This window comes from Chelonoidis abingdonii, chromosome 19, assembly GCF_003597395.2.
Source record: "Chelonoidis abingdonii isolate Lonesome George chromosome 19, CheloAbing_2.0, whole genome shotgun sequence".
In the NCBI taxonomy this organism is placed as follows: domain Eukaryota; kingdom Metazoa; phylum Chordata; order Testudines; family Testudinidae; genus Chelonoidis; species Chelonoidis abingdonii.
The window spans coordinates 17,677,487-17,702,872 of NC_133787.1; the positions used below are offsets into that span (position 1 = coordinate 17,677,487).

The following is a 25,386-nucleotide window of genomic DNA, read 5'->3' on the forward strand; positions in this document are numbered from 1 at the left end:
ATCACCAGATACTCGTTTGTCTCTGTTTTTCAAGACCTCACTAACATATACCCATCCTGAATCTGTTCTTCAATATCTGCAGTGATGGAGCCTTGATCATCCTTCTTGGCATCTATTCCACTGCACATGTTTGAAAAAAATAACTCTCACTTGAAGCTAGTTCAAAACCTTCTATTATTAGCTGTGTGGAAGTGCAAATGGAATGCAGATGCAACTTAGTAGCTGTGCCTCTAAGTAACTGACTGTGAGCCAAAAATTAGGTAGTCAGACGTCACCAGAAAGAATTGTGGGCAAAATACCTAAGTTGGGGTGTTCAAAAATGCAGGTGCAAAAACAGAGGCAGAGAATCAGCCCTTTAGAAATGTATCCCTAAAGGTTTCCCTCCTTATTTCTACAGTAATGGATTTTATTTATGTATCATTTTTATCTATACCAGGAGTAGGCAACCTATGGCACGCATGCCGAAGGCGGCACGCAAGCTGATTTTCAGTGGCACTCACACTGCCTGTGTCCTGGCCACCGGTCTGCGGAGATCTGCATTTTAATTTAATTTTAAATGAAGCTTCTTAAACATTTAAAAAACCTTTTTACTTTACATTCAACAATAGTTTAGTTATATATTATAGACTTACAGATAGAGACCTTCTAAAAACATTAAAATGTATTAATGGCACACAAAACCTTAAATTAGAGTGAATAAATGAAGACTCAGCACACCACTGCTGAAAGGTTGCCGACCCCCGAGCTATACCCTTACTAAAATCCTAGAAGGCTGTTATCCACTGCATTTTCTTTATCTACCAATTAATTTAGAAACCTCAAATTTGATTGTAATTTCCTACTTTAATAAAGAGAAATAGATGCCCAGAAACCAAAAGTGTTCCCTAGTGCAGTGTTTTACAAAGTTCAGGTCACAACCCAGTACTGGGCCGTGGCATATAAGGCACTGGGTTGCCTTGCTCAGCAACCAGGGACCCTCTGGTCAGCACTGCCAACTGGGACATTAAAAGTCCTGTCAGCGGTGCTGCCCAGCTAAGGCAGACTAGTGTCTTCTTGTTCCAACAACACACTGCTCCCCAGAGGCGGCCAGCAGTAGGTCCAGTTTCTAGGCAGTGGATCCCATGGAGCTCCACACACTGCCCCTGCCCCAAGCACAGGCTCTGCACTCACTGGTCTGTGGGCGAGAGCCACACAGAGCCGCTTGCGCGTCTCTGCCTAGGAGACGGACCTGCTGCTGGCCGCTTCCAGGGTACAACATGGTCCGCGATGCCAGGACAGACAGAAAGCTGCGCTGCTGACTGGGAGCTGCCAGAGGTAAGTCTGTGACTCAATCCCCTGCCCCAGCCCTGAGCCCTCCCACACCCCAAACCCCTCATCCCCAGCTCCACTGGCTCACGGACAATTTTCTTCAACTGGGTCCCCAGAAAAAAAGTTGGAAAACCACTGCCCTAGTGGATAGAGCACTGGACTGGGACTCAGGAGACCTAGATTCCAATCCCAGATTGTTCACTGGCCTGCTAGGTGACCTTGGGTAAGTCGCTTCACCTCTCCTTGTCTCTTTTTCTCCACCATAAAAGGAGGATAATGAGGTTTGCCTTCATTGTAAAGTAGCGACATCTCCCGATGAAAAGTATTATACATGAGTATTATAGGGCAGGCTAGTGGCATCAGCTATTATTAAGTTTGCCCCAACGCTTACAATTATAAGACCCTTTTTTCAATTTAACCAAACTTCACAGGTGGCCACATATTATGTTTTCCTAATTTTCTGGTTGCCCAACGGGAGACCCTGGTGCCTCATTTGCAGAAGTGCAGAGTGCTCGCAACTGATGCCAATAGAAGATGTATAATGCCAACTATTCGAATAAGTCAGGTCCTAGTGTCCCAAATTATCCAAAATTAGTGGGTATTTTTGACCCTAATGTCTCTGAGCCTCAGCTCCCCAAGTGTAAAATGGGGATAATACCACTCGCTCACATCACACGGATTCTATGAAAATAAATTGCACATGCAACCTTTATTCTAGCATTTCCTAACTTCTGAGTGCCTGATTTGCAACCTGAACAACATGCTATTAACATAGCTTTTTGTGCAATTATTTCTATTGACCCATGAAAATATAAGTGCAATTTAAAAAAAAAAAAAAAAAAAAAAAGGAAATTAAAGCTTTTGGCCTTTTAGCTAAGAGAATCCTATACATTATTTTCATCAGCATGATTTAATGATAAAGTCCATCCTCCTTAAAGTTTTTGAGACCGTTCCACGTCTCTGAATGTTATACAGATTTTTAACAGCACATCACCACAGCCAAGCACTAACATTATCATAAACATAGGTTTAAAGCTTGAGCATGTTATCTGTTTTCCAAGCAATGAAGGTTTAGAGAGGCTTTAAGCTTTTAGTGTAAAGTTATACTGATTCTTAATCATCATTTAGGGGCTTTCTTCAGGTTTCCTCTAATTTATAAATGCTTTTTCTAAGCTATCAAAATGATGAAATTAACACTATGTAAAAACAACTCTGTTCTGCTTGAAATGTTTTTTTTTTACATAATCAAAAACCAACAAAAATATAACATCTCAAGAGGAAGACAGGCTTTAGCAAGAATGGCCAATTGGAAATTTAAAGTCAATTAATAAACGTTGGAAAACCTCACTATTACAGAGATTTTATGACCTACCTTTTTATTTCTTTTACACAAACTTTAAGAGCTTGCTCTGGCATACTGGATGTTTTAATTTTCTTTTCTAGCATGACAATGTCATCATGATCTTCATCCTCCTCTTCATCTTCTGCAGTACCTGGAACGTGACTGATCCTCCGAATAGGACGAATAGCTATAACCTAAGAAGCAGAAAACAGAAGCATAGAATGGCACACAAATATCTTTTAGAAGATAAACTGTGGTTTAAACCGAAGTTAAGGGCTTGATGCATAATTTACTGGGTAAGGTTCTTTGGCTTGTTTTACACTGAAAGTCAGACTAGACAGTTATAATGGTCCCTTCTAGTATTAAAAACTATGACTTTATTAACTTGTTCTAAATATGATCTCATGATTATTAAAGTAAAGAAACATTTATCTTACGGTACCTGTTTACAAAAATACACTAACTAACCAGCCATACCTACTGGATACTAGAAGACAAGAAAGAAATTTGAAGTGTTATTAATTATACTTTTAAAATCTCTGCATTATAGCCCACAGTAATAACTGAGTAAGACTAACCTTCACAGTGAGTAAACAGGGCTCTTACTCCCCCCTCCTCAATTCCCATAAAAGTAATTGTTCATCATTAAACATGGTTGTATATATACTAATATATGTGACCAGACTACCATGTTTTGGAAAACTACGCCTCAGTGCTTGTTTCATTCATGTATAAAACACCCATTTCAGAAGTAACAATTTTATTCTCATACTATTGGACAATAAAGGTCACATTCGGAAAGAGACCTCAACATGAGCTTTAAAACTATACTCAGTTTTTCACTTCTGAAGTTTTAGATAGTGCAAACAGAATTTGCACAAGCAAATTCGGTCATGAAATGATTCTGTTTAAGCCAATCTTTTTTTTTTTAAATGGATGTCAAATGTGCTTAAAGCCTTTGCTTAGGTGTTTTTATATGGTTTACTAAAAATTTAAATAAATAGCCATTTTGTACAGAATCTGGGAGGTGGACGTTTTATACAGGTTATTACCTGGATATGAAAAATTATGGTCATAGAAATTAAATGTGAATGATTGTGGGTTCAATTTTAGATGCCATTTTTGAAAATGAGACCCTATATTTAATTACATTATTCCTCTCTGCCAAACCATGAAGTGCATTTGAGAATCCCATGTTTAAAAGTCCATACCCTTTTATCATCATCCTGTTTGCGTTTTCTGGTTTTTTGAAGCAGCTTCAGGCCTTCAATCTGTCTAACAAGCAATGGTATAGTCATCTTGAATCGTTCCTCCAGGCTAACAGCATCTAAAATCTAACAGCAGAAAATGAGAGTGAAAATAGTTAACAGTATTTTTCTGTAGCATTTAGAGGTTAGTCTATAAGTAATGATAGCACACAGATTTTCTCTAGGTTAATGATGCAATGTTATCAGAGTTCTGAAGTAGACAGTTTGCAAAGAAATATGAAAGCAGTTATTAGTAACAGCAGAATGGAATATAAGGCTCCTATCTCAGATGTGTGAAATGACTTCAGAGTTTGGTTTATGCTTTGCGTTTGTTGTTAAGAAGGGCACAAAGGCAACTGGAAGCACACAGTGTAAGGGGTGAACAGGCAAAGTTGACGACATAATGTGTATGTTTACACAGCAGCTGGGAAGATGCTTCCCAATATACACAGACAGATATGCACAACTCTGCTTAAACTAGCATGCGAAAAATAGTAGTGTGGCAGGGACAGCACAGGTGGCAGCTTGAGTTATCCATCCAAAAATAATCCTGCCCAACTCCCTAGGTATGTACTCATGTGACTAGCCTAAGCCACCACCCAGACTACTGAGGCCACTCTGCTATTTTTTAGCACGCTAAGTCAAGTAGAGCTATGCATGTCTGTCTGCCCAAGATAAAGTGCAGACAGACATGAAAGGTAGAGGAAACCTTCAAAAGAAGAGACAACAGCAGTATTGCTAGTTAAAATAACTTTGTGAGAAAAAGAAAATAAGGCATGAAATACAGAGAAGTACACTTCCCTCAAGTACCTGCTTTAACGAAATTCCCAGAGCAAAAGTGGTGAAATTTCTGGGGCACAATTCTACATTACCAAGTTTTAAACACACAACTGAAAAGGTTCAAGGGGTACAATAATTCTAAGGCTAGCATCAAAAGACTTCTACTAATTACTCCAGCATGGCTACAGAACAGGAAGAAAACTGCTCTTACTCTGCCTCTCTTTTTAATACACCTCATTAATGAGGTGCATATCCTGCAGCAAACCAGTATCAGCAGTCATTTCTCAATTATTAAGCCTGGAGGCAGGACCTAGCCCTCCGAGAAAAATCCCAAAATGATCTCTTCCTTCGCCAGCAGTCTCACAAACCTCGCCTTCTCTCCTCTGGTTTCTTTTCCAATTGTATTTCTGACTTCATTTTCATTTTGAATTCCAAGTCTGTTCACAGTGATCATGTGAATGTTTGGGCACTTCCTCTCTTATTAGGCAGGGAAAGCTTCTTATGGCTTGCTGTCAGATCAAGATGGGACTTGAAATGTTGGCAGGGTTAAAAATGCAGAGATTTACTTATCCGCACAGATTACTGAACAGCTAGGGGTGTGGCAATGAAGCCAACCATTGGCCAATTAGAAGTTCCTATCCCCACGCTCAGCAATGCCCTGAAATACATTTAATATTCTCCTCCCGTTCCTGCTGGAGCTGGGTCACTAGGAAAGGTGGGGCAAGGCTCTCACTGCTCCTACAGGCATACTGAAGCCAAAGGAGTAAAAGTAACATGACTTCTAGTCTGAAACAGGCAGGTGGATTTCTGAAAAGCCACCTTTTCTACAAACATCTTGGTGCTGTCTTCTACTCTATGCTTCCCACTGCATTCAGATGGCCAGGAAGCAAGTAATAGACAGCTGCTGGCTACCTCCATCCACTCTACTTGCAATGACAACCGCAGGGAGCAGAGCTAAGGACTGCCCTATCTTTCCTTTGCACAAGGACCAGCTGCATTCTGCATTCTCACTTCAGATCAGTAACCAGGCTCCTATTTGGCCTGCCATGAGAGCAGAGAAAGTCTGGCCCTGTCTCACATAGGAGGAGGAACATCACAATTAGTAACCCAGCTAAATACTAGGCCCGAGACCAACATGGTGTTGATTCATCACTATGACTGTCACATGTCATGCACCTGACAGCCCATGGCAGCACAAGCAAAACCTTGACACTCAGCCCTTCAGTAAAGAGAACACATGCAAATCCACTTTTAGTGGTGGTTTGCAGCTTACCAAGGAGATTCTTCTACATGCCACTCTCTTCCTCAACATATTCTGCTTTCTCTCTTTTTCCTCTCTACCAGCTGCTTTATTGATAGAAACAAATTATTACTGTTAGCACTGATAAGCCAATATAGCTATAGAAAACTGAACTGGGGTCCAGTGCACCAAGAGAACTCTCAACTAAATTCTGATGGTAGAATATTTACATGCAAGGTTGAAGTAGAATCTCCAGGTAAATTATTGAAAATCCCAGGTTTAATTAGCAGCATGGCAGTTACAAAACAAAAAAACTTTTTACTTATGAACAGAGCAAACGGGATACAGAAATCTCTGAGACCAATAAATATTTAACCTTATATGCCATTTTCACAGTGTAATTGTATGCCACAGAAATTAAAGCAGTTAGATTTATACCCATTTTCTAAGAGTCCCCAATGCTCCAGTAGTCTAATCTTCCACAACTAACTACAAAAGTAACGGGGGTAATTAACCAAAATGCATGAACACAAACAATGGTACAACACTAACCTTTGAACTCAGTTTGCCAACTCAATATAGTTTTGAATAATGTGGAAATATTTTTTAAAACACTGTCACACAGGTGCAATGAAGACAATTACTTTTTTTTTAAGCACAATATTAGTACTTTATAATTTCCAGAGATGAGCGATTCTGAAGTTATCTAATAGTGGATTGAACTGTAACTGCTAAACCCTTGGTTCCCCTGGAAGTTTAAGGCAAAAGCATACAGTACCTGCAGCTTTTCTTGGTTGCTTGTGCGTATGATTGAAGTTAGTACATCTGGTAAAGCTTCTCTAGGCAGGTTGTCTAAAAGACGTCTCAGCTTAGCAACAGCAGGGACAGACATATCCAACATTTCAACCAGCTGTAAGGAGGAAGCAAGGAAGTGAGAACAATTTACAGTATTCCTGGTGTTTCTTTCTGATGTGAAAAAACAGTTGTCCAGATATTATCAGTAAGGTGAACTGCCACAAACTGAGAAATAATTGAGCCTTTCAAAGGAAAAGATTTCTATTTGCATAGCTAAACAGCACTTCTAACAGTCAGCAAAAAGAACCAAGAGGCGTTAAGTTAACCCCATCTCCCAGGACTGTCAAAACTTCAGTTTCTTCGCTTGTTTGTTTGAGATAGACGCTAAATATTATTAACGTTCTTAGTGCTTTCTTCAACCTCTTTTATTCAGTGTTAGAAAGGAAGAAAGAACAAAAACTCTCCCATTCACACTGTACCAGATCTTTTTGATCCCATAAAATGTGATTAGAACAGTTAGGATACTTTCTCTGACATCTCAGATTTGTGCATCCCCGGACAAAATAATTTCTACATAGTTGTTTTTTGGTTTGATTTTTGTTTTTTATGGTTAAGGGGCAGTACCTTAAACAGACTTAATATTCTTGTTACAAATAGAACAATTTAAAGCTTACCCTGATACATGACAACAGTCAAGTTTGTTCCTTCAGAATATTATATTAAGGTGCATTTAAGATTTACATAGCTCTGAGTATCTCATTTTTGGGATAAGCAAAACACTTTAGTCCCCGGCGCTCCTAGTGCAACCTAAAAACACGTTAAACCCTGGTGCTCCTAATGCAACCTTCAGGAAGTCATTGCAAGCTGGGGGAGAAGTTAAGCTAAGTCTGGTATCTTCTATTTAGTCTTTCCAATTTATTTATTTTTCTTTCAACAAACTTACTCAACATACTTTTTCTCCTTCTGTAAATGGAGTCTGCTAAGACACCACCACTCAGTTCATTCAAATTCTTCTACCAATCACTTCTCCCATGGTGCCCACAAAAGTAAAAACAGCAAATTATACTTTCAATGCCATTTTATACTTTTAGTGCCAACTGTGGAAATCAGGCCTTCAGAGGATTTGGCACAATTGTCACCAAGGCCTAATCTGAAGACAACAGGACTATGCAGTTGCAATTTGGATAAGAGTTCTTTCATCACTCGAATGATGCAGGAGATGGAAAGAACCCTGCTTGACTCTGAGGAAATAAAATATGGAAATCTGTGTAAAACAATGAATACAGAACCCCACAATGCCATTCTTCATTGCTTTTCAGGAAAGAACCACACTTTAATACCACCAGCTCTGGGCATCCATTATTACATTCCATTCCAAAGACAGCACCTCCAGCAACCCAGTGCCTCCGAACACTAACCTACCAACATCTTTTTTTGCAACATAAGTTTTCCTTAGCTATGTCTGATTCAAGGGCTAGATTCTCCAGAGGACTCTGTCTCTTCCCTCCCAGAATCAGGCCCAACTGGGATTTATAAAACCCACACTTAGCTGCCGCCAAACCCTGTAGGCACCTGAACTTTGGCAGTAAAAGTTCTCTCTGTGTCTATGTTTTTGCCTGTGCACTGCAGCCCCCCTCCAGGTATCCAAACACCTAAGCCCCAAACCCCACTCAAGTCTCGCCACCCTGGGGGGAAGTGAAAGGGGGGAGTCAAAGCCCCATCTTCCCAGGCCAGGGGGCCAAAGCCAAAGGGCTTCAGCCCCAGGGAGGGGGCCTGTAACTTAAGTCAGCCCAGGCAACCCATTTAAAATGGAGTCCCGACCTACAGTTTGAGAAGTGCTGTTCTAGAAAATTAAAGCAACTAACCTGTACTGCATATTTGTAGAACTGTTCTGACAGCTCTCCCAATTCTTCCTCGGATTTAGTCTGGTTGGTAAACTGTTCAAGTCGGTCCAATTGTTCAACCTCAGCAACGGGATATGGTTTTTCTTTCAGCAGTTGCAGGATTTGAAATCTGCAGAGGCCAGTAATTAGCAAGGTGTAATGTGGTTTGGGCCAGTTACTGCCAACTACCTGAACTGCCAGAGCAGCAGTGCCAATCCTGAAAATATTCCAAAAATTCATGTTATTTGTAAGCATTTAGCTGAGCGTTTTACCCCAACAATCAAACCACCATATATACTCGTTCATAAGCTGAATTTTTTAGTAAAAAAGAGAAGCACCAGAGAAGGGGGTCGGCTTATGAACGGGTATAGAGAGGGAGAGGTGGGACACAGCTCCTCCCTCAAACGGAGGGAACAAGAAGAGGCAGCACAGTCAGCAGAGCCAGAAGGGAAGAGGCAGGGCCAGAGTCTCTGCTTCTGGCCACACTGCTCTCCCCACAGCCTCCAAAGCAGCTGCAGCTCCGGGACTGGCAGGCTGCAGCCACACCACCCAGCCCAGCAGAACATGCTGCAGCTGTGCCACCTGGTCTGGCCTGTCAGAGAAGGCTGCGGGCGTGCTGCCCAGACTGCCGGAGCAGCTCCAGCCACGCCAGAGACATCCTCCCCAGATAAGGTGGGAAGGGGAAAGTGTGGGGGTCCTGGGCTAGGAGTGGGGTCATGTGGGGGGTGGTTACAGGTGTTACTCTCGTGACTCCCAGCTTCTTCCCCCTCAGAAAATTTCCCCCCAGTTGCTGTCCCAGCCCATCAGGGTAAGCAGCTGGTGCACCAGGACACTTTGTTTATTTAGGTTTACCTCCGTGCCTGAGGACGCTTGAGGTAAACAAACCATCTCAGCCCGCCAGCCGCTTATCCTGATGGCCTGGGAGCCAAATTTTGCTGACTCCTGAATCATAGGGTTGGTTTATGAATGAGTCATAAAAATTTTCAATTTTTACTTATCCATCGGGGGGGAGAAAGGTGGGGAAGTCGGCTTATAAACAAACTGGCTTATGACTAAGTATATACAGTGATTTACTTGCAACATTTATATTTCATCAAAAATTCATACTGAATTAAAAATAAATCAAACCAAAACCTCAAGAAAAGAAACAAAGCTAACCACATTAAACATAATTTAGGGCCCAAACCTGCATACACGTATAACTTTATGAACATGAAGAGCTCAACTGAACTCAGTGGGAACTCATGTGCTTTAAATTTACTTGTGTGTGTAAGAATTTGCAAGACTGAGACATTCAATTTTAATATTTAAGTTCTTTGAGAGGGAGTCTGGGCCTTATTACAATCACACACTGTTGTAAATCAGGTGCTACTCCATCTCAGGTCAATGGAATTACACTGGTATAACTGACTTAAGTAACTTATCATTGTCTGTAATGGGCTATACCAGGGATCAGCAACCTTTGGCACCCTGGTGGGCCGAGCTGGTTTGTTTACCTGGGCATCCACAGGTTTGGCTGATCGCGGCTCCCACTGGTCGCAGTTCGCTGCTCCAGGCCAACAGGGGCAGGAAGTGGAGCGGGCCGAAGGATGTGCTGGTCGCCGCTTCCCGCCACCCGCATTGGCCTAGAGTGGCAAACCGCAGCCAGTGGGAGCCATGATTGGCCTAACCTGTGAACTCGGCAAGTAAACAAACTGGCCCAGTCAGCCAGGGTGCTTACTCTGGTGGGCCATTTGCCAAAAGTTGCTGATCCCTGGGCTATACCTTACATTTATGCACCAGTCATTCCAGTGGAGGCAACCTATTTTGCTTATGAAACAACTCACGTAACTAAAGTATTCAGGCATGTGTTTGCAGGATCAGTCTCAATCACATTACTCATGAGAATAACAATAAGTCATGAATAATTACCATATTCTTTAAATGACCCAGGATTCATTTTTTGCAAGTTTCAATTTAAAAAAATAATGATTTTATGCTCTTCTACCTGTCTTCTAATATTTTGCCACTCTTTCCAACCAGGGAAGCACCAGGGAAACCAGACAGGGGGCAAGGAGGCCTGGGTAAAGGATGAGGATGGTGGTGGCTGGAAAGGAGTGAGTGTGGCAGGGAGAAGGCAGGGAATGGGGGACCCGGCCAGGCTTGGGGGAGAGAGAGGTATGGTGGAGAGGGCAGGGAATGAGAAAGCCTAGTAGCAACCAGGCAGGAGAGGCAGGAGCGAGCCCAGCCGGGCGGCAACGGGGGGAAGGGGCACGGAGAGAAGGGACGGGGGGGAGCGAGCCCGGCAGGGCGGGGATGGAGGGGGACGGGCACGGGGGAGGCCGAGCCCGGCCAGGCGGGGACGGGGAGGGGGAACGAGTCCGGCCGGGCGGGGACGGGGAGGAAGCAGCCAGGCCGGGCGAGGACGGGGAGGACGGTGGACGGCACGGAGAGAAGGGACGGGGGAGCCCGGCCGAGGGGACGGGCGAGCAGGGAGAGGGGACGGGGAGAGGGCGAGCCCGGCCGGGCACGGGGAGGGGGGGACAGGGGAACGAGTCCGGCCGGGGGGAGATACGGGGGACGGAGCGGAGAAGCCAGGCCTGGCGGGGACGGGCACGGAGAGAGGGGACTGGGGAGCCCGGGCGGGGGGGACGAGCAAGGAGAGGGGACGGGGGAGAGGAGCAGGGAGAGGGGACTGGGGAGCCCGGGCGGGGGGGGCAGGGAGAGGGCGGGGGGCGCCCGGTGTAACCACACAAACAGCTCCCGCTCGGTGGCTGTGCCGGGCCCTCACCTGTGCAGCGCGGGCAGCTCGTCGCAGTCGGAGGCGGGGTCGCTGGTGTTGGGGATCACCCCGATGATGGTGCTCTTCAGCGAGGTGCCCTTCAGCAGCCGGCTCCGCACCAGCTGCATGTTCCGCGGCGAGTCCACGCTGCTGCGCATGGTGGAGCCGGGCAGCAGGACCCCCTCGTGGGTGAGCAGCAGCGGCAGGCGGCTGGGGATCTGAATGGCGCTGCCGGAGGCCATGGCCGGGCCGAGCAAAGACCGCAGCACCCGCTCACCACGCTACGGGCTGCGGGCAGGGACAATCCTCAGCCGCTGTGTGCTTCGTGCTGCCACCTGCTGGGCGCAGCGGCTGCTGCAGCCAATGCACGGACTGAGCCACCGTCCCTCCCCTCCCACCCATCGCCCCGGGAACCCCCAGAGCCGCGGGGTCATGATCATCAATGCAGAGAACAGCGGGGCGCCCCTCAGAAATACACATTCAGGGACTGACCTTAGTATTAAAATAATGCATAAAGCGAACCATGTTAAAATTAAATGCGCAGTAGTAAGTCAAATAATGCACACAATACGTTATACCAATTATAAATTACACAATTAATACAACGAATGGCAATATCATAATTCATAGTGATTTTAATAGATAATATGTAGGTTGGTGCTGTGTCAAAGTCCTGGGGAGATTTCAATATGAAATGAGCCAAAGTGCTAAAAAAACAAAGGTTCACACAATTTTAATCAAAAATTAAAAACTTTCCTTCTTTTCCCACCCATCCCCAAACCGCAGTCTAGACATTTTTACTTTCTTCAGAATGGTCAGTTTCCTAAGAAAACAAATATTCATTGTACATGTTTTGATTCAGGAAAAAAACAATCCTCGTCTGAACAAATCTCTGAAAATCCTAACTTTGAAACAAAATAAGGACTGGCTGGGTAGCCAGTGCTGACGGAGCATCCAGCTCTGAGCGTTGGACAGAATGTGTGTGTGTTGGGGGAGTGTGAGAAAGACAGAGTGAGTGGGAGAGAGTGTATGTGTTGGGGTGGGTGTGTTCCTGAGTGTGTCAGCATGCGTGTGTGTGTGTGTGTGTGGGTGTGTGTGTGTGTTTGTGTGGGTGGGTGTGTTCCTGAGTGTGTCAGCATGCTGTCTCTTTAAGAAGAGCATTCAGAAGCCTGAACACGAGAGGCGATAGCTCCCATTTTGCACCCAGAGGCAACAGGACAGATATGCTCTCCCTGACACCCACCCCACCCCAGCTCAGTGGAGACCAGGTATACAGGTGAGAGGAAGGGGACACCCTGACATCAGCATCCTCCTTCTCCCCCACCCTACCCAGCAGACAGAAGGCAGGCTCCAGGTCCAAGATTGGCTGGGGCAGCTTCATAGTCCGGTGGAGTAGGGACAGGACCAGCAGTGGCTGTAGATGGCAATGAAGCAGGGCAGCAGTGGAGGAGAGGCACTCCCGCTTCAGAGGAGTTACCTGGCTGGTCCATCTGCCCTTCTGCAGCTCGGTCCGTCCCTCCTCTCCAGACACTTCTCACACGTGCCTGACTGCCTCTAAGCCCTACTGGCTGTGGGCTGGGCAGGTCTGGTGGGTAGGGGGGATACTAGCATGGTGTCTTCTTGAGTACCACACCCTGTGTGGGGCCAGCCCGGTTACCCCTAAGGTCAGCCCTGACTGTGGGGATATAGGTTCTAGTCCTGACTCTAAAACTTACCTGCTGTGTGACTTATAAATCACTTCCCTTCTCACACTTTGGCTGTCCCTTAGATACAGAGGGTTTCAGGTGCTCTGTTTTAGGCCTTGACCCTGCAAGCTGCTCTCTGCATGGACAGACAAAATAAAAAAAAAAAATTAAAAAAAATAATAAAAAACACACCACACTGAAGTCATTCTCTCTCTGGATGGGCTTTAGAGAGGGTTGCCTACCCTTTTAGCACTCACATTGCACTAGTAGTAAAAGCAAAATAAAATAAAAATGCACCACAGTTAATAAAAGGAAATTATGGGGAGGTATTTAAATGGTGCAGCAGACATGTGGAGAGACCCGGGTTTCACAGTAAAGTGCTGCTTTTTCTATTTGTTAATTGTTCATCACATCACTCAGTGGTTTGAGCATTGTCCTGCTAAACCCTGGGTTGTGAGTTCAGTCCTTGAGGGGGCCACTTAGGGATCTGGGGCAAAATCAGTACTTGGTCCTGCTAGTGAAGACAGGGGGCTGGACTCCATGACCTTCTGGGGTCCCTTCCAGTTTTATGAGGTATATCTCCATATATTATTATATTAATACCATACCTCACATCTGCCAAACTTCCAAGTAGCTTCTACTCTTGAAGCTTTCTGAGTGTTGCTACGGCTGTCTCAGACACTAGATGTCAGGCCAGCACCTACAATTAATTTACATTGTTTTTGTTAAAGGGAGACAAAATGTACTATAAATATACGGTCTAACATGGGGATGGAAGTTTATACAAACAAGATATTGTCTTCTGTTAAGCGTGATGGTTCATAAGTGACTCCTGGCTCTTCTCCGTTTCATGGTCTCTTGCTCACTTTTATTATGGACTAAATCCTCCCATATGCTGTTCAGGTGTGCAAAGGCACAAGGAGCCTCTTTCCTTATGCAAGTAGCAGGGCAGGAATTCTCTGAAGTGCTTAAGACAAGCCTGGAATGTACTGATGACCCATGTACCACCTCTTGTGCAAAGTGAGGGCCCATGGGTTAATCAAGTTATCCAGCTTCCCAGCAGGCAAGTTTAGACAGCACTATTTGGAGGAACACTGCAACTGCTACAAGAAGCCACAAAGTGCAGTACTATACAAGTATGTCCCTTCAGTCATCCCCATGGAATCCTGACCTGGCCAATAGGAGGTCTTTTCCAGAGGATAAAAATCTATTTTCGCCTTTCCTGTGCCAACTAGGCTGTGATTTAGCTATACACAATAAAAAATCCTTTGAGGTTTTCCACAGAGCCCACTACATGCTGAGACTGGACTCTGGGTCTTAGCAAGTGCTAGGATAAGGGCCCCATTGTACAACATTTTGATTTAAGAAACTCCAGATCTTTCAGGAAATAACTGCACTCACTCCTCTCCCTAGTCATCACCACTCTTGTTCCACGTTTTCAGCTACTATTTTCTTTCACTAGAAACAAATCCCTAAAAACAAATGCGAAGAAAAGAGAAAGTGGCATAAGGCCCATGCTGCTTGTTTTTCTTCAGCATTGGATTGGCCTCTCAAGGCCTACTGATGGAATGTTGGTATATGACAAGCTTTGGCTTCAATCCCACAAAGTTACATTAAAGTGAGTGATCCAAGCTCCCAGATCAGATTGTTGGATTGGGCCCATGAAACACCTCGTTCCAGCATGTTCTTTGCTGATGTAAAAATATGCAATGTCAAAATGCCTGTGACCTGACCCCTTGTTAATTACTGACTTTGATGGTATACTTTGAACTACTGCTTTTCTGTACAGAGGTAAAAGCTCAGTGATAACAGAAATGTTTATACTAGAGTGACCAGATGTTCCGATTTTATAGGGACAGTACCAATATTTGGGGCTGTCTCTTATATAGATGCCTATTACCCACCACTCGCTGTCCCAATTTTTCACATTTCCTGTCTGGTCACCCTAGTTTAAACTAACTGTTGTCTTACAAATCTGCTGCAATAACCACAGTGCAAACTAACTTGTTTAGTCACATTGCTAAGAAGATGTTAATAAACCATCTTGCATTCAGCTTGAAAATGCCAAACTAACAGGATATATTTAAATACGTACAATAGATTCCTATGCCCAAGTAAGATGTTCTTACTCAGAAGGATACTTCTTTTCTCCAGCCCCCACCTCAAATACTTCAGCTGGGCTGTGGGCAGGGCTGGATTTAGGGGCAGGTGACCACTTGGGGTACCGGGCTTATGAGGACGCTAGGCTCAGGGTGCTGTAGAAAAAATAAGGTATTCAAAAGTTTAATAAATGGAAGGGAGGTGTGTGCAAAAGACACTCCTTGCCTGGGGCACCATTTGGTCTAGGGCCGGCCCTGGCTCTGGAGCTTTGTCTGGGACAAGGAGGGAAGGTTTTCAAACCTGCTAGTTAGCCCACTAAGCATCTTCTTCAGGAAAGAAGCACTAGTAGATGCTGTTTGCCTATTTAAATGTACTGTTCAATGTGGTGTTTAAAAAACATGAATGCCAAAGTGCAAATTAAACAAACATGAGAAACGTTGAACTTTCTGGTATTAGACATAATAAGCATGTAAACATATGCTTAACATTCAGAGGGGGATTGGGTTCATATAAATGTTTAAGCTTCATATAAATGTTATGCTAGTGCATATTCATTTAAAGGGTTTCTGAGCCATCAGATAAAAATTTTGCACTATTACTGCATTAAAGGAAGCACATCTATCTATAGTTATGCCTATCCTTCCCCTCCATCCTTTTTTTTCTCTTCCTGACAGATGGTTAGTTCCTAAGATCAGCTAGGCAGAGCTCCTCACTCAATTTTTGGGCTCTATAAATTCTTTCCAGGAGAAATAAATTCCAATTATTGATATAAAAGCCTCTGCTTTGCTGATCTGTCTTAACAGCTCTTCAGGGATGGGGCTGTCTCTTACTACATGTTTGTACAGGGGTTAGCACTGTGATGGGGATCCCTGGGGTGCAGCGTGGGACTGTTGGGACCATTGTGCCTCCCAAACTCTCTCCAGCCTGGGCTGTCTCTCACAATGCCTTGCTAGTGACCAACAACAAACCCCTCCAGGTACTGTTATCACTCAGCACAACCGCATGGGGAAACCCCACACCCAGCTAGATAGCATGAACGCTCCCAGATCCACTAATGAATCATACCGAAAGAAAAGAAAATATAACCACTCAGTCTAAACTCTTAACCCTATTAGACTGGGCAACATCTAGATTAAGCAGTTTTTCTCACCCCACTGGATGAGTCCTTAATATACAAGTTTGTCCCTTAAACCTGGGCCAGCCTCCTCTGTTGGAGTCTTTAGTCTTCTTCTGAGTGTCTTGGTTGCTTGCAGCACAGGTGGGGGCAGAAGAAAGGCCAAGCAGGAGGCCTCAGTGTTCTGTTTTATACCCTCAGTCCCATGTGCTTGGAGAACAACTCCAGGCATGTCTGGGGGCCATTGTTGAGTCTCCAGGCAAGGTTGAGCAATTCCCTTGGTGTGGCCTCATGCAGGTGAGTCATTGAATTGTAACTCCCTTACTGGACAATAGCTGTTGATGGGTTGTTTGACACCCCACCTGGGGGTTGGTTACTTTCCTTGCTGTTGCCTCTGGGGAGCTAATATCTGGCTGATTCCCCAATTTACAGCATGTGACAACCATACAACACAATTCCATCACTTCATATGCATTAATGATATACATATAAGGATAGAGAAATGACTTTCAGCAGATCATAACTTTTCCCCGATACCTTATAAGGCGTGCTTGGTATATACTATCACAATTCTATACAGATAAGGAATATGGGGGTTACAAGAAGCTCATCCAAGGTATAGTATGTCACAAGCACAAAGGGGCCCGAATCATGACTGGGATCGGTCATAGGGTGGCTGGCCCTTTACCAGGGAGTTCGGCTCGGCCTTCCCTGTGATGTAGCAGTTATCCTCCAGCTGATCCTGATCTGGTAACTTAATTATAACTAGTTCTTCGCTATGAAAGGCTCAAAGAACTACACAGGGAAAAGAGGAGAACCCACTGGAGCAGGAAGTCCCTATGAGAAAACCTCCTCTCTTGAGTAAAGGTCTGATGAAAGTAGCCTGAAAAAGGACTACAAGGAGCATCATGGGTGGCCGGTGACCTGGCTGTTGGGGGTAGCTAGCCCCTGGGCCTCCGCTTGTGCCCAAGGCCCTGGCCCTCTCCATCTGCCCCCTCCCTCCCCTGCAGGACCCTAAAGAACCCCCACCGCAGCCCCCAGCAACAGGTGGCCAGGGGGCGAGGCCCCAGCCCCGGTGCTCTGGGCAGCACAGCCAGCCCAGTGCTCTAGATGACAGGGTGGTGCTGCCAGCCCCGGCAGGCTGGGTGGCAAGACTCCTAGCATGCTGGGCGGCCCAGTGCTCTGGGCAGCATGGCCCCAGCACCAACTGCCCTGCCCAAGGCAGAGCAGTGGGAACTGCAAGAGGGGGCCTGGCCTGAGGGCGGAGCATGGGTGGGGCCACGCTGACCTGTTTAGGAAGGCACAGCCTTCCCCTGCTTACGATACCCGCTGCCCATGAGGAGCATGTTGAGCTTCTGTGGGAAGTTCTGAAGTAGGACCTGTAAGAACTGGAGACATCCCTACAAGAAGCTGCTGGAGGTCCTGAAGAGGGAAGACAGGGGAAACCTGCTGGAAAAGAGGGCCTCTAAGGAAAGCCCTGAAATGCAGCCCTTGGCGTAAGGAAAATAAACTCTGCCAGGCCTGAAACTAGGGGTGAAGAGTAGGCAACTTTAATATAGCCCAAGAGGGGCAGAAGACTCATTTCTTTGGATGTTTATATGGAATTTGCTAGGTTTTTGTTACCCTGGTAGAGGGGCTGAACTAGAAGGCAACCTGACCAGAAGGCTAGGCCACTGAAGGTACAGATAAACCATGAACGGCTAAAGAAGATGTCAGAACGGGGTAGTAGCAATAAAAACCTCTGCAATGTCATGCTATAGCAGAGCGTGAAACCACATCCAGAACCGTAATACAAACAATAAATAATAAGAAATGTCCACTTAAGTGAGCTCAAATAATCTTTGATTTTCTGCCTCCCTAAACTTCTTTAGTGGCTGGCAGTACATCACTCAGTAAGTGAAGAACTAGCCCCTCACAATAAGATGTCAAAGGGATTTCTCAATTAGCTCCATAGTTTCATAGAACTTAGGGCCCAAAGGAACCATTATAATGATCTGACTGCCGGTATAACACAGGCCATAACAGCAATATCTGCATCAAGCCTGTAACTTCTGTTTGAGCTATAGCATATCTTTTAAAGATAGCCAGTCTTGATTTAGAGACTCCCAAGTGATGGAGACACTACCATATTCCTAGATAAGGATATCTGTTAAAATGTGTGTATTATTTCTAGTCTGAATTTGACTAGCTTCAGCTTGCAGCAATTAGATCTCATTAGCTCTTTCTACTAGATTAAAGAACTATTTACTATCTGAAATCTCTTCCCCATGAAGGTACTAGCGGAGTGTGACCAAGTCACCACTTAACTCTCTCTTGGCTAAACGAAATACATCTCTACCCCTATAAAAAACTGACCCAATATAACATGAATTCGGATATAATGCGGTAAGGCTGCACACTCCGGTGGATCAAAGCAAGTTTGATATAACACGGTTTCACCTATAATGTGCTAAGATTTTTGGCTCCCGAGGACATCCGGGTAGAGGTTTAGCTTGAGCTTTTTAAGTCTCTCATTGATTTGGGGTCTGGAAAACAGACCTTACATTCTTATACCCCTTTGCTGAATCCCTTCCAACTGTTTGACATCTTCTTTGAAATATGGACATCAGCTCTGGACCTAGTACTCCAGTAATGGTCTCACTTACGTCATATAAAGAGGTAATACCACCTCCTTACTTTTACTTGATAGTCCCTTGTATCTCCAAGGACTGTGTTCACTCTTAGTTACAGCATTGCACAGGAGCCCATATTCAGCTGGTTATCTACCATTATCATAGGCTCCATGGAGTCACGTGACTATTCCCTAAAGCTGGTTTGCGAGGACAATTGGGCCTGGCAGTCAGAGCCTTTGCTTTTCAGGTAACATGCACTTTAGGGAAACTTAGCAAAATACACATCTGCACCAGTGGGAAGTGTAATGTTGACAATGTTATGACACTTTCTGATGTCTGATATCAAGCAGGGCTAAGGCTGAGCCAATATGTCATGGTACAGTGTACCGGTACCCCTCTCACACTGCCATTATGTGCTCCAAAAATTCAGCTCCTAATTTTTCTTAAAAAGTCTCTAAGTTGTTACAGTAGCTAAGAAACATTGAGATCACATTTTTTAGGTTAACTGATGCAATGGGTGTGAAACAATAGCTCTGAGCGGTGTGAACTGCCACTTTATCTCAGTGAGGTATTAACTCAGATGCCAAGTCATGATATTGTCAACACTATTAGCTACTTGCTAATGGAAGTATGTAAGCAAGGAAAGGAAAGATCACATCCTTACAATATCCTCAAAGTGATGGTGCAAAAATTAAGTATGCGTGGGTGGTGTCTGGGAGATACCTCCACTTATTCTTTTACCCCAAGTTAAAGGAGCCAAGCAGAGATCTGAGTCCCACCAAGGAAGAGCCAAGCCCAAGGAGCATACTTCGGGTTCTAAGTACCACAAAGGTGAAGCCACGCTTGAGGAGCCCAGCACAGTCTATTGACACATTGAAAGCATGCTGAAGGGGACCAAGTTTGAGGAGCCCAGAAAATAGAACAATCATATTTTGAATCTCTGAACAATCTACCACGAGTAGTACCTCATTTTGGTTGACTCAAATGAGTGAAGCTTATTCTGTGGGCAGAGCTTGGAAGAATATCACCACCTTTCCCCTCCAATTTGCCACCATGTCACAAACTTCTGGAGGAGCTGGCAACTCTACCAATGCAATGGCTTCCGGAAGAAGCTTGACCTGTCTGGCCCCATGTAAACTAAAATTGTTCTGGCCTGATTTAGGAACCAGTTCAGCAAGGTACTAAAACCACATACTTAATCTTGAGCATGTGAGTAGTCATACTTCATGTGCTTAAGTGCGCTGCTGGATAAGGCACAAAATGCTGTGGAGCTGGTTAGCAAGGTCATATCTTTTCTCAGTCAAGTTCCCCCTCCCCTTGACTCCCACTTCCACTGTGAAGCCTACAAGAAACTAGCCAGCTTAGAGATCTATTTATTCTATTCCTTTTAAAAATTAACTTCTTTACTCCACTACACAGTCCATTTTACTTCAAAGTACATGCTCAGCACCTCTGAAAACTAGGGCTTGAGTGTTTCATGTTGGCCACTCAAAATTAAGATATAATAAATACTTCTGAAAATTTCGACCTTAGACTTGCTCAAGTCACACAGAGGGTCAGAGCCATGAAGCGAACCCAGAAATCCTAATTCTTAGTTCTCTGCTCTGATTCCTACCTCCAACTTTTTTTCTTATATATTACAAATTGACTTTTATAAGAGACACATTTAATTATATAAGTGCTTTATCTAGAATTGCATAGGACTCTCTAATCTAACCTTTAGACTACTTACACTGAGAAATTGCTGCAATACTACCATACATAAAAACATTTGCCACAAGAACTTTGTCCTTTGCACAGAAGCTCCTTCAACTGGACAAGCCAAACTCTTCCAACTCACATGGTAATGTAAGCTTCACTTTTTTTGTGTGTGCATGATAAATATAAACTTTGAATGAATGTGAGATTATTCTGCAATAAACTGCATATTATATACGATAATATAATGGTATCAAACTATTTTTCCAAATTCATGTTCCATTGAGTTTTAATATGCAGACATAGATTTAAAAGAAAAATGACTTACCTTTTATGTTAACTGTATGACTTAACTTTGTTAGTTATGAAAATACTGTTTCATGAAAAATCTATATTATAAGTAACAATGTCAATGAAAACAGATCATACACTGTGCAATGCTTCCACCTTATTTCTTTTGAAGTGCAACCTCTAACTATTTTGTACCCATTGCTACTCTGAGTAATTAATTCCTCTCATTAATAGAGAGGACGACAAGACAAATTTTTTATATACAGTAATGCATACTATCAGATAATGACACTATTACTGGACTGTGGTAGATTTAACTTAGTATGTCTTTTGAAATGATAATTACAGCTGATAGGTTTCTTTTACTTTATTTTTAGTAGGGAAACATTTTACTTTAGGATGCAAGACTTTATATTGTTGAAATATCTTTTGAGAAAAAGTACACACAATGAAACAGTTTCATGCTGGATGAAGTTAGCTGTTCCCTGAGGCTCACTGTAGACCATCACACAAGATACTGTTTTTTATTAAAGTTACTGCATTATAAGCTCCCTATCCAGTCCCAGAACCTTTCTGCAGCTGCTGTCTTTATTCTACTGGTGCATTTCTTCCTTAGTGGGTGCAGAGCCATTCCACAACAGAAACCAAAGCTCCAGCCTGTACAGGCTAGTCTCAGCAACCTATTATATCACAGTTTTATAAACTCAACATAACTTGAGTCAACATAAATTTGTAGTGTAGACATGGCCTGACTCTGATGGTCTCCTTTGGGAATTGCATTCCTCTCCCCTCTCTAAATTGCTGGATTAATCCTGTGGAATTAAGATAAAGCAAGCTAAGGCCACTTGATTTCTGGATGAGAACAACCACACATGGATTTAATGCACTTTAATTTCATATCTTTAGTTAATTTGTCTTAACTTTCCGGCATTTCTAGTAAAAGAAGCAGTTAGAAGCAAAAAGCCATCCTTTAAAAAGTGAAAGTTAAATCCTATTGAGGAAAGTAGAAAGGAGCATAAACTCTGGCAAGTAAAGTGTAAAAATATAATTAGGAAGGCCAACAAAGAATTTGAAGAACAGTTAGGCAAAGACTCAAAATGTAACAGCAAAAAAATTTAAGTACACCAGAAGCAGGAAGCCTGCTAAACAACCAGTGTGACCACTGGATGATTGAGATGCTAAAGGAACACTCAAGGAAAGTAAGGTCACAGGAAAGAAACGAAACAAATTTTTTGCATGTCTTCATGGCTTTTGTAAAGGGAAATGATGCCTCACCAATAGTAGAATTCTTTGTAGGGGTCAACAGGCATGTGAACAAGGGTGATCCAGTGGATATAGTGTATTTAGATTTTCAGAAAGCCTTAGACAAGGTCCTTCACCAAAGGCTCTTAAGCAAACTAAGAGGGAAGGTCCTTTCATGGACCAGTAACTGGTTAAAAGACAGGAAATAAAGGGTAGGAATAAATGGTCAGTTTTCAGAAACTGAGACAGGTAAATAGTGGTGTCCCTCAGGAGTCTGTACTGGGACCAGTACTGTTCCACGTATTTCATAAATCATCTGCAAAAAGGGATAAATAGGGAGATGGCAAAATTTGCAGATGATACAAAACTACTCAACATAGTTAAGTCCCAGGCAGACTGTGAAGCATTACAAAGGGAACTCATAAAACTGGGTAACTGGGCAACAAAATGGCAGATGAAATTCAATGTTGGTAAATGCAAAAAGTAATGCACAGTGGAAAACATAATCCCAACAATACATATAAAATGATGGGGTCTAAATTAGCTGTTACTACTCAAGAAAGAGATTTCGGCATCACTGTGGATAGTTCTCTGAAAACATCCACTCAGTGTGCAGCAGGAGTCAAAAAGGTAACCCAATCATTAGGAAAGGGATAGATATTTTCTGTCTTACTATCATATTGCCTTTATATAAATCCATGGTATGCCCACATCTTGAATACTGCATGCAGATCTGATCGCCCCCATTTCAAAAAAGATAATTGGAATTGGAAAAGGTACAGAAAGGGCATAAAAACTATTCGCTTTCATATGAGAAGAGATTAATAAGACTGGGACTTTTCAGCTTGGAAAAGAGACAACAAAGGGGGCAAAGAGTCCTGTGGCTCCTTACAGACTAACAGACTTATTGGAGCATGAACTTTCGTTGGTGAATACCCACTTCGTTGGATGCAACAAAGGGGGGATATGATAGAGATCTATAAAATCATGACTGATGTGGAGAAAGTAAATAAGGAAGTGTTATTTACTCCTCCTTAGTACACAAGAATGAGGGGTCACCAAATGAAATTAATAGGCAGCAGGTTTAAAACAAACAAAAGGAAATATTTCTTCACACAATGCACAGTCAACCTGTGGAACTCTTTGCCAGAAGATGTTGTGAAGGCCAAGACTATAACACGGTTCAAAAAAGAACTAGATAAGTTAATGGAGGATAGGCCCATCAATGGCTATTAGCTAGGAAGGGAAGGGATGCAAAACCATGCTCTGAAGTGTCCTTAGCCTCTGTTTGCCAGAAGCTGGGAATGGGCAATGGATCACTTGATGATTACCTGTTCTGTTCATTCCCTCTGAAGTATCTGGCATTGGCCACTGCTGGAAGACAGGATACTGGGCTAAGTAGACCATTGGTCTGACCCGATATAGCCGTTCTTATGTTCTCTACTTATCCAGGATATCAGCTACGAGGCCTCCCTCCTAAGTTCAGGCTGAGTACTGATACCTAGGTCCTTAAACATACACTCAACCATATGGATGTGAGCTTTAATCACCACTTTAATCAGCTGATGATCTGGCCCACAGAGAATGCCTACAGGAAGGTGAGGTAGGATGTGATAGAAAGCATTTATTGTTATAAATTTGGAACAACCTCATTATGCATAAGAGATGAAGCCATGTAAAGTTATGCTAGATCATATAGGATGCACTATCCACTTTCTAGGTAAAGGAACAAAGCTGAATAGTTTGATCATAGAATATCAGGGTTGGAAGGGACCTCAGCAGATCATCTAGTCCAACCACTTGTTCAAAGCAGGACAAATCCTCAAACAGTTGTTTGTTTGTTTTTGTTTTGTTACCCCAGTTCCCTAAATGGCCCCCTCAAGGATTGAACTCACAACTGGGGGTTTAGTAGGTCAATGCTCAAACCACTGAGCTATTCCTCCTCCCAATAATAATAATAATCAGATTATTTGTCTCAATATAGAGAGACTTCACCTTTTCCAAATGTGGCAAAAGTTTCACATATTTCTCAGCATTGTGACATATATCATCAAGGCCCCACAAATCAAAAGAATTTCATCAAACAGGAGATTTTGAATGTCAAGTTATTCAATGCATTCATCATAAAATAACTGCATTGAATTCTAAAATTAATCTGTCTCAATGTCTCTCACACTAGACGCTTGCACTGGAAATGTAAAAAACTATTTTTCATATGTAGTCTCTGTATTAAATACCCGCAATCAGTCCTTTGCCCTCACCCAAAGGATCTCTGTTTTTTTTTTATATCCAGCTTGACTGAAATACTGCCAGTTGGTTGTGTAAGCTCAGTACATGGAACACATGCCAATAATTGCTGGCAGTCCATTCCTGACAAAAGAATAAGTATAAGACCTTACAGAGATTTTCAGTTGTGTGTGTGGGATTCTTTCACAGTAATTGCATTGTGCAATATTCTAGGAATATTTGCTAGCGAATCTCAGATTTCTGTCTCTCCATTCAAATATGAAAGAGGGGCCATCGTGAACAGGGAGAGTAAGAATTGGCAGCCCACCAAGAGAAAGTTCAGTCTGACCAGATAGAAAACTGGGGCCCATGGAAATGCACAAGGGGTGGGGGGACAAGCAGGGGCAAAGACACCTCCAATAACTGGAGGGGGCACAGAGCTCCTCTGGCCCTGGGGGATGCATAGAACATGCCCCTCCAAAAGCCATCACATTTTTATTCCTGCGCATGCCCCAGCTAGGGCCTGGAAGTGGATGGAGGAAGAAGTTCAGAACTAGCAGCCCAAGAGGAGGAACATCAAGGGTGCATTGCCCACCCAATCTTGAATTTGATTTTCATGTGAACATTTTAACACTAGAAATACATCACAATAACCTGATGCAAACTAACTTCTTTGGAGGACACAGGTAATTCCTACGGAAAAATCAGCATAGCTCCATTCCTTAATACCCAACTGAGGATCTGTCCCCAAAAGTTGCTGTTCTGCATCCTACCAGATCAGCTTTTGTTTAGGGAACTGCCGATGGGAGATAGGTGTTTCTTAAACACAGTTTAACTGAATGAAAAGGCTGTGGCTTCAGGCTCGCTTACCTTTGCTGTGTTTTTGTAATGTTTATTTTCTTTTCTTCTCCATTTTAGAAAAGAAAGAGTTGTGGTATTAACAGAAAATGCCAAGTAAGAAGACTAAATGTTTTTCTGGCCCCAAAAATAATTCAACAAAAGAGAAGAATGTAGAAAGTAATGGAGTTACTGGCCTTGCTTACGTAAGTAGCAATTTATTGA

General features: G+C 43.4%; 2 protein-coding genes across 2 annotated transcripts in view; one reads left to right on the forward strand and one right to left on the reverse strand.

Moving 5' to 3' along the window:
* The window catches only part of LONP2 (lon peptidase 2, peroxisomal), an 89,701-nt gene extending 78,005 nt beyond the window's left edge, over positions 1-11,696 (reverse strand). Inside the window, exons 1-5 of the mRNA XM_032787063.2 lie at positions 11,366-11,696; positions 8,578-8,812; positions 6,696-6,827; positions 3,862-3,984; positions 2,681-2,844 (exon numbers count right to left, since the gene is read on the reverse strand). Of these exons, the coding sequence (XP_032642954.1) occupies positions 2,681-2,844; positions 3,862-3,984; positions 6,696-6,827; positions 8,578-8,812; positions 11,366-11,598 (887 nt within the window). The 5' untranslated portion in view covers positions 11,599-11,696. The remainder of the gene's footprint in view (positions 1-2,680; positions 2,845-3,861; positions 3,985-6,695; positions 6,828-8,577; positions 8,813-11,365) is intronic.
* A 13,575-nt stretch (positions 11,697-25,271) lies between these two features.
* The window catches only part of LOC116828661 (ATP-binding cassette sub-family C member 12), a 74,508-nt gene continuing 74,393 nt past the window's right edge, over positions 25,272-25,386 (forward strand). Inside the window, exon 1 of the mRNA XM_075073837.1 lies at positions 25,272-25,367. Coding sequence (XP_074929938.1) covers positions 25,272-25,367 — 96 coding nt within the window. The remainder of the gene's footprint in view (positions 25,368-25,386) is intronic.